General features: G+C 35.7%; 2 protein-coding genes across 2 annotated transcripts; both read right to left on the reverse strand.

Moving 5' to 3' along the window:
- Nucleotides 1–1730: 1730 nt before the first annotated feature.
- LOC134675789 (CD63 antigen-like) lies at nucleotides 1731–4252 on the reverse strand. The gene has a single exon (XM_063534091.1). It carries the CDS (start codon nucleotides 3901–3903, stop codon nucleotides 3139–3141), a length of 765 nt encoding a protein of 254 aa, XP_063390161.1. The 5' UTR covers nucleotides 3904–4252; the 3' UTR covers nucleotides 1731–3138.
- Nucleotides 4253–4395: 143 nt separating this feature from the next.
- On the reverse strand, nucleotides 4396–6315 carry LOC134675788 (tetraspanin-12-like). Its single transcript, XM_063534090.1, has one exon. It carries the CDS (start codon nucleotides 6222–6224, stop codon nucleotides 5439–5441), a length of 786 nt encoding a protein of 261 aa, XP_063390160.1. The 5' UTR covers nucleotides 6225–6315; the 3' UTR covers nucleotides 4396–5438.
- Nucleotides 6316–10098: the final 3783 nt, after the last annotated feature.

The following is a 10098-nucleotide window of genomic DNA, read 5'->3' on the forward strand; positions in this document are numbered from 1 at the left end:
AAGATAGATTGTCACAATAAGATAGGTAACTCTAATATCCATGAATAACTTACATCAAACAACGACCAGACCTCCTCCTAAGCTTAAAGTTGACCTCAATTTTGGAGGGCACTGACTCGTATAAAACTAAACGCAACAGCTCACTCAATACCGAAACGTCACAAGTACCATACTATGTACGTATGTTGTACTATGGTTAACACTACTGCCGACCTATTATCAACCTTACTGCAATGATATAAAGTCGACGAATGATCAGCCAAATGTGCTGCAGTAATATTTACGATCTTTTTCTTATGAAGTAGTGCCAAATGAAGTGTGAGGCCTATTCGTGGGTGGACGATTACGGTCATAAATATGTATACATAATAGTCACTTCATTGCATTGACGTAAGGTGAAACTGTTTGTGTGAATATAATGACATATGTAGTAGAGGGGGCATCCCCTCTTAGTTTAAAGTAGAAATCGCCATGGACTGTATAGTACGATGATAGATTCTATATTTTAATTTCAATCAAATGTGAATAAGTATGTTGCATTTGCACACATATGCATTGTATTGTTGATTTCAATCTAATTTCAATAATAATTATCATCAAAATAGAGCCTTAGAAATTGTGCTTACTTTTTTTATTAGGTAACTTGACATTACGTCATGCCTACTACGTAGTGTTTATGTGGTACTAAATAAAATGTCAATTTGTTTTTTTTAAGTAGTCTTTGCACGTGCTAAACCGGTTTTGATGCAAAAGAATAGAAGATGTTATATTTTATCTACCTAAGTTAAAAGAAATATTCTCACTAGGTAGCTACTCAAAAATAAAACAACTAGGTATGGTCCAAAATAAAATATCATACGTTTATTTACTTTAGGTAAATAAATTGTTGCTTGAATGATGCTCTTGGCTATGGCCTCATTTTTTACTGTATATAAGAGGGCATTTTTTATGAATAATATAAGTTTTTTGACAACAAAATTGTGGATACTTATAGAGAAGGACAATTTATAATTCTCACGGTGTTTCAAGGTGACAGAATGAATAGAGCTCTGTGCAAAACTGGGTTGCCTTGGAAACTAAATGTTAGCTGAATCAACATTCTTGGATAATTTGCAGTTGTTGCAATGCAAATGCAAGATATTTCATTTATTTCTATAACAATAATACATTTTAGTCTTTAATTTAATATTGATAATAGAGAATTGGATGTGACAAATAATTATTCATTATGACGTAAAATTTAATTAAATTGCCTTCTTAAATATGGCAACATATTGCGTAGGCAAAATTTTTGTCATACCTATAAATAAATAAAAACGCGATCGATAGCCAAACAATATTTAGTTTGCGTAGTCATATAATATGTCATGAAATAAGTATCATAATAATTATTTAGAAATAAAAGAAACTCATAATAATATATCACTAAATATATATAGGTATATATATATATATAATAAGTGTTTTTGGCAATACTTTATACCTACAATTATTAGGTGTGGGTATTTTTATTGCATTTTTTTAACAAAGATATTTGATAGTGACCTAACATATTATAATATTTATAATTGCGAATTTAACATTTTCCTTTACTTTTATGTTATGGTTTATTTGTTTTTTGTACATTTTATATTTGTCACTATCAAACTTTAACTATCAAAGTACCTTTTCCTAGCTAATGGCAGGTTGCAAGTAGGTAATCAGTTAAGTAAATTAGTGAAACAAGGTAATTAGTAAGATGTCATTTATTACACATTTCTGACACATCACAACAAAAAGGTAACTTAAAGACTAGGCATTCCAGATATACTTTAGAGAGGTCTGCAGTTTTCTCTAAAATATATCCTTTGTTATGTATAAAAATCTAAATAATTATATACATTTCATAATTGTGATTTATATACTTAAAACTATCTTACCTAACACGTGTATAGTTTTTGCATGCAAAAAATATTTCTTTAACACATAAATTATATGATTCGATATATATTTGTACCTATATGTTTCTTTGGCATGCGATAACATTTACGAAAATATTCTACAGAAGGTGGTATACATATGTTACATCTAAAGTCCATATGAGCAGGTATAAAAAACTTATTCTAGTCCAAAATATACAATAATATGGACGGAGAATGAATGTAGCAAAAATATATATGTATATCTAAATATAAAGATGCGTAATCTATTGCATAATCGCAACCAAATAACATGGTTACGTTGGCACTTTGATATTTCAAAACATGCTTCATCGAAGCCAATAAATTATCATTCAGAAGAACACATTGCGTAACTGCCTTAGAACCAGTCGGGTTCCCAAACACACATCGCTAATAACATGACAAAACACCATCGCCTTAACAAAACAGTCGGAAAGTTCCATAGAAACTCGCAAAGATACTGCATTTAAGTTCTAAGTTCTATTTGAGGTCAAACATTTTCTCATAGAAGGCCTTCGAGGCAAGTACAACATATACCTGTCCATGGCGCGCTCGCTTTCGAAGCAACTTGGAGCGAGTCTTGCGAAATCAACGTTGGACGAGGTACATACTCGAATGGTTTTATAATTCGTCACGACTTGGAGGGGCGCGAGGTCGCATAGCTTAAGGCTTTAAACTACTAATGCTAAATTCAACCTTAGGTTGAAAGTAATACAGCTCAATTTCAAGGATGTGTTAATGGACTTAAGTCACTCAATTGCCTAAATATACATGATTGAGTTAGGAGGATCCTGATTAAAACCACTCAAGGCGATGGCATTTTGACCTCAACAGTCGATTTCATTATGGCAATTAAAGACCTTAACCATAATCTTAACTAAGACACGAAGGAATGCGGAGATCTTAATAATTAAATAATAATTACGATAACATAAACAAGTTGCCTGATTTTCCTTGATCAAGGAGACGTGGGAACTTGATGCTAAATGCAGCAATCTAAAATTAATTATGCATATCGGCATATTCCATTGTCATACTTCATTTATTTTGAACCTTACAATGTAACACTTTAAGTTGAGAATTCTATGTTTATTATTGTAAACAACATGCAGATATGCATAGTTAAAACTGCAGTCGCGTCGGATTCGTGTCGGATATACTAAGTCGGCGGTATAATACTGGCTAACCACAACTAATACTAGCACTCGGTCTCACCTTCCTTCTTCTCTGGGATATAATGTTCCACCTCCCGGAACAGATGGAATAGTCTCCAAGCGATCGCCACTCCGACGATCTCGAGAATCATCATAAGTAGCGACGCAGCGGCGACGGAAGAGCTGATGATCTTGGTGTACACTGCAGCCACTTTAGCACAACCCACTCTTTCGTTAGCTTCCTTATCCGTGAAGTCACACAAGGCTTTGTAAAGACTGTCATGACAGCATGACAAAGGCAGATCATTTCTAAAAGCTCGGTAATCTCTTGCGTCGTTGGCACCGCAACATTTCAGCTTCCGTTCGATCCACTCGTACTGCCTCGCGTGTTCCTGGTTGTTTTGTATGTTGTAGAATCCATCGTACACTGTATCCTTAATGAAACGGTCAGTATCTTCACCATCCACATACACAAATATAAGCACTGCTGATAGCACTTGGAACAGGATCAGGAAACTCAGGAATCCACCATAAATCCCGAGGATTCCTCTGCTTTCCCGCTGCGCGCCGCACCAACCACAGAAGGCGATGATGATGATCATGACCCCGAAGATGATAAACAGCCATGGCGCCACTTGAGGCCAGTAAACTCTCCAGTCGAGTAAGTAATGGTTCATATTCCGAAGGCGGACGAATTCCATGAGCTGCACGAAAAACCATATTCCTGTGATAGCTGTTGCCAGCCCGAACACGGCGAAGATGATGTTGACAACGTAAAGCACGTTCTTCATAAAGTCTTCTTTAGCCATGGCGATAGGCGACCGCGCCGCTAGATCGTTGTCGACGAAATGAGGCGGCCGCGCGCGCGCAACTCCTTTTATTAACGCGCGAAGGCCATAGAGCGATCAAGTCGTGACATACATAAGATGGAGGTGATTACGTAAGCTTTTGGACAAGAATTTTGGATTAGAAAGCTATCGTCCTATAATCCTAAATAAATTATCTAAGTATTACAATTATGATCTTTAGATTGACGATTGTCAATCGATGACGCATACCTATTTAGTTCAACCAAAAGTGACTCATGCATTTAATGCTATTATAAGGTATAATTGTAGCCATTAAGGGTTATAATGGCGTGTACTAAAATTCACTTGAGTTACTTTGGTTTTGAACAGTCGTTAGTTCATGAGAATCAAATTAACACATCAGTACAGGACAGTACATACATTTACGTGAGATTCTAAGATATAACAACATAGCAGTTAGGACTATAATGGCGTGCACTACAAATCGCACTTGGGTTATTTTGATTTTGATCAGCTTTTACAATACGAGAACCAAAGTGACTCATACGTATGTGATTGTCAATAACATTGTAGACTGTAAGATTAAAGCAGTTAGGACTATAATGGAATGTACAACAGATCGCACTTGAGTTACTTTGATTCTGGGACAAATATTACTTAGTGAGAACCAAAGTGACTCATACGTACTTGATTGTCGATTACATTTTAGACTATAAGATTACAGCAGTTAGGATTAAAATGGAATGTACAACAGATTGCACTTGAGTTACTTTGATTTTAAAGTTTGTACTTAGTGAAAACCAAAATGACTTTTATGAACATAAATGTTAATGTCATTTTAAAGCCTAAGATAACAGCAGTTAAGATTATAATGGAACGTACAAATCAAATGCACTTGAGTTACTTTGGATCTGAACAATTTTAAATTAATGAGACGCAAAGTGACTCATACGTGCGTGAATGTTCATGCCATTCTGAGACTTACGCTTAAGGCTATTAGAAATATAATGGAATGTATAACAAAATGCACTTATGCTACTAAGCTCTAAACAATTTTAGGTTATGAGATACAAAGGGGCACAAGTCCATCAATTGCTTTGCCAATTTAAGAGTTAAACAGCAAATAAGTTTAAAATTGCGTATATAACAAAATGCACTTATAATTATTTGCTCTGAACAATTTTTAGTTTAAAGTTTTTAGAACAAAACTGACCCAAGTAACATGGTATAGGTAATCCTTGTACAATTTTATTGATTTGATTTTACAAGCGTTGACGATGTTTTTGACCATAATGTTCAAGCAATTAACAATACATTTACGTTTACAATAAAATGGGTTGGGTCTTTTTGGCTTTTGTGCTAATGATAAATGCCATTAAACTAAATGATTCAAATAAATAGTGTCAAATGAAGCTAGACTAACAAGTCTTACAATATATATTACGTCATCGCTTAGAGAAAATGTTACTTCCTCTCGCTTTCGTGAGGATAGAAACAAGCAAAACACAGTCTTAACACTAAATTAATTAGAGTCTTTATAGAAGCACTTTTTTGGTTTCTAATTCTCTCCCATCTATCACTTGAGGTGTTCTCCTCCTGTTCTTGATTTTCTTAGACGTTGAAAAAGCAACGGCGAGCGTTAACAAGCCAATTAATGCGGTGAAAATTGACACTCCGGATAAAACTTTGATGCCGATTCTTGCATATTGTGCCGCGACTTCTGAACATCCGTGTCTCTCATTGGCTAGCTTGTTCGTCGTACTACAGTCAATGGGATAGGAATCTAGGAAATTATACCTGACGACGTCACAGCATGATTGAGGAAATTCGTTTCTCCAGCTGACGTAATCTCTTGGGCTGTCTGCGCCGCAGCAATATAGACGTTTCTCGACGTTTCCAAAATACTGTTCTAGCTCAGGATGGTCTTTCATTTGCGAATATGCGTCCCAGACTGTGTCTCTGATGAAATTATCTGTTCTAGGACCATCAGCGCAAACTAGGGCAACTATAGCCATGCCCAACAGTAATGATGTAGCTACAGAGACGAATATCCCGTAAGTAGTAACCATCGACTTACTGTTTTTCTTGGCCCCGATACATCCGCAGACTGCACTGAAGATCACAAACAGTGACGTCACAAAGAACATCCACGGGACCGCTTGAGGCCAGTACACATTATAGTCCAGAAGGTAATGATTGCTGTTCCGAAGCGTGACGAACATGTTGATATAACAGAAGAAGGCAATAGAACCACTGAAGAGGATCAGTCCGAATATCGTGAAGACGACATTTAGCACGTGCAGAGCGATTTTGGAAGCCATTTTTATCACTTGGCGGCACTTGTTTTCAACTTAAACTTGTCACTGCGCGCGCGCGTCGGCTACGAAGGCTTACAATTGAATGGCGCGGGGCGGGCTACTAACTGATCTTATAGCTAGTATAGTATGCGATACTTGGTCGTGATCAAGGTTGTAAGGATTCTTCGTTTGATGAATGACTCATGATGATTCATGTTTGTTTTGGCCGAAAATACGATTTGTGGAAAACTTATCGTGTGGAATTCGAATGAAAAGGGCTCATTGTGTGGAAGCCTTATAAAATTTTAATGGTGTTCGTAGTAGGTACTTAATTAATGTTTAGTAAATAATTGTGAGTTTTAGTTGTTAGTATGTAACGTTTTATTTAAATAATTATTGTATTTTGTAAAAAAAGAAATAAATATTAATGGGAGTTTGTAGTAGTCTACTGATCCCCCACTTTTAAATAAATAAATACGTAAGATTCTTGAACTTACTGTGGGGCTTATTCAATTTGTGTAATAATGTCTTTATAATATTTTTATGTATTTATTTATTATTTATAAGATTAGGTACACAGAATCGTCGGAAAAACGGAAAAGGAGCATTCCACGGGCTGTCCCGTACAAACGCATTTTATTTCCTGTGTTGCGATTTCGTTTCGGGATTTAAAGCAGTCAATTATTTTTCTGTGCATATTTTTGACCATTTGTTATAGAAAAGGAAACTCTTATACCTGCAAATCATCAGAAAATTCGCGTTTGTACGGGACAAACGGTAGACAATTTCATGGAATGCTCCAAAAGTAGAAGATAATCGCTTTGTTTCTGTATTAGGTACCTACATAGTATTTTGTATTGTTTTGTATTGTAACGTGTTTGTTACCACCACCAATAATTTTACAAAACAGTTCCGTAATCCGTTAAATAAGTCCATATTGAAAGCCAACATACATACACTCTAAACCATTTAAGATACCTACCTACCTGCCTTAAAGCTTGAAATATAAGTTCCTCAGATATTGTAGAGCCTTAATGTTAAGGTTTTTTTTTATTCAACCCCATAACAGAGTGAAAATGCCGCTCAAAGTGTTTACTACTTTTACACGGATTAATTCGCAGATAAAACCAGTCTTCATTGTTCTAAAATCAGTTTTATATTTCTTCTTCTCTGTCGTATCGCTCTTGACAGAGCGGTCGTGGTCACGTTGAGTCGTCCGCATCGGTAGTAGAGGCGGACACAGCTCTTCGCACGATCTCCCGCCATCTCTCCCTGTTGGCAGACTGTCTGGCACAGTCAGATACGCGGTTTCCTAGCGGATTTTATTTGGTCAGTCTAGCGCATAGGTGATCTGCCGCGCGATCTGGTTCCCTCCACTCTTCCTTGTACGATCAGTCGCTCTATGGAGTCGTTATCTCGCCTAGAGACGTGTTTTATATTTACTTTACCATATATAAGCACAGTGAATCAGTACAGAAAACTCAACAGATTCGCAATGGTATATAATTATCTACAACAATGAGCACGTGTATGGCGTCACGTGTCCAAACGAGACAGGTGATGTTATCATTGTCTTTGTCATACTTCCTCACTGAAGTGCGGAAATAAATGCGAATATACATAATTCTAGAGTTAGACCAAGAAAAGTCTGCAGCGATTTTGATAGCCCACGCAGTGCAAGTGTTATTTATACGTCATAATTTCATAGAATTTTCAAAATCGCTGCAGATCGACTTTTCTTGGTCTAACTCTATCTACATAAAAGAAGTTGATGACAATTTAGTGAACTGCAAAAAATACAGGCCAATTGGAACGTACACTGATAGGCATAATACGCCTTATTTTTAACTGACTTTGAAAAAGGCGTTTTTTTACATAAAAAGCTAATCATTATATTATCAAAATAATTTCAAAACATCGTAAAGTTAATAATTATATTTTCAAACGAAAATGATACCAATTAAGTATAATGAACTTATTACGGCTATCGAATTTTACAATATTGCATATCATTAGTAAATGAAGTACAAATTTGTGAAATTACAGAGATGGCATTAACAAAACGATTATAGAAAGACCTTAACATATTTAAGACTACCTCAGACTCTAGGTAGTTCTTTAATTGTAAGTTCTTTCTAAGTAAAAATTAAAATTTTTCTTACAAATTTATAAATGCAACACTGTACGTGTCACCTACACTTTTTATTATTATTTTATTTCCTCACTTCGTAGTTTACGGAAGTATATTTTTCTTTTTTTACGTGAAAAATCAATACTTTTGTACAACTTTACACAATTCGCATAGACTTCCGGTTTTTTATGCTAATACTTACCTATTATACTTAGAATAAGGTGTATCATTTAGTTTCCTAGAAACAGGTAAAGTACCTCTAAGTACACCTATAAAAGGTGAGTCCTCAAAAGACCTTGAACTTGGTCGTATGTTATGTGATTTGTAAGGTATAATGAGTATTTCAGAAGTTAATTCTGCAACGACTTCGACAGAAGAAAGTGTGAAAGAGACATTATAAATGGCATATTTTCAACACAAATCTAGAATGTACAATATAAATTTACCGAAAGTGCGACCAAAATCGGAATGATGACAAGTGTCGTTAGAAGTATTGAATTGGATACAGCTTATAATACTTTACAGTCCGCTAACCTTATGTTTTAGTACGTTCAAGAGGCCGTTAGCGGCCGCTACGAAAGCTTAAGTGGCCACGTTTTTTAATTTTTAGTCTGCCTCTTTCACACTCGTGAAATTTGACATTTATGATGACATTTAAATAATTTATCATTACAAATGAAATGCAGGGTTACCTTGGTCGACCTAACCACAAAATCTGGTTATATGTATTATGTTTTCAGGATAATTAATAATTTAACTAAATATATCAGGGGATATAGCGATAATTAACCGCAGTGTTTTAACCGCATCTGCATGTGTGAAATATTTTTAATTATGTAGTTTCAGGATGATTGTAGATAGGTATAACCCTATAGGACAATATGATTTGGACAACGTTTTTGAAAAGTCCTTTTTTTCAGCAATAAAAGTCTCATGCAATTTTATTATACGATCAAAATAAACTACATTAAACATTGCTATTATGGTTCCCATTACTGGGTCATTTTATGTTCATGTGTAAAATTTATTAAAATAAACAAAATTGTTGGGTGGAACTGGACGAAATAATTTGCATCGTATTTTAGAATTGTCTTGATGAGTATTAGTTGCCTGTGGAAAGAAAAGTACAGTCAGTGATAAAAGCTTGTACCGATAATGAATTATTATTCTATTTTAGATTAGGTAGGTACCGTAAGTAGATATAGACAACATCAGAGCTGTTATTGGTGCACAACAGAGATGACATTGACTAGACGCGAGCACAGGCCGTGACAGTACGTAACTTGCATAAAGAGTAACTTGGCTATTCGCGGCCACTCGACCGTGGACAGTTTAGTAGAGTAACTCGCTTTATATTGGAATAGAATCGTAATCGTAAGGCGCGCGATATAGAATAGAATAGAATAGTTTTTTATTCGTAAACACACAGACAATAGACATACCTACATAGAAAAAAACATGGTGAAAAATAAATCGTCACGAAATGGTCCCATCTAAGCATGTTGCTGGCGACTTCCGGCGACGATCTTCCGATGCTTATATAAACAAAAAAAACTTGTAATATTGAAATTAATATGCACATGCTATTATGGTGGGCTGGACATGTCTGCCGCATGCACCCAGAAAGGTGGGCCAAAATGGTTACTGAGTGGGACCCACGGACAATAGACGGCAGGCCGGGATTCAGGCAGACCGAAAAGGAGATGGCGGGACGACTTGGACGCATTCTACCCCAAATGGTGGGAAAATGCCGATGACAGGGTCGAG

Source organism: Cydia fagiglandana, chromosome 23 (assembly GCF_963556715.1).
Source record: "Cydia fagiglandana chromosome 23, ilCydFagi1.1, whole genome shotgun sequence".
In the NCBI taxonomy this organism is placed as follows: Eukaryota; Metazoa; Arthropoda; class Insecta; order Lepidoptera; family Tortricidae; genus Cydia; species Cydia fagiglandana.

Coding starts and splice junctions, on each gene's coding strand:
- LOC134675788 (XM_063534090.1), bottom strand. CDS start 6,224: ATGGCTTCCAAAATCGCTCTGCACGTGCTAAATGTCGTCTTCACGATA.
- LOC134675789 (XM_063534091.1), bottom strand. CDS start 3,903: ATGGCTAAAGAAGACTTTATGAAGAACGTGCTTTACGTTGTCAACATC.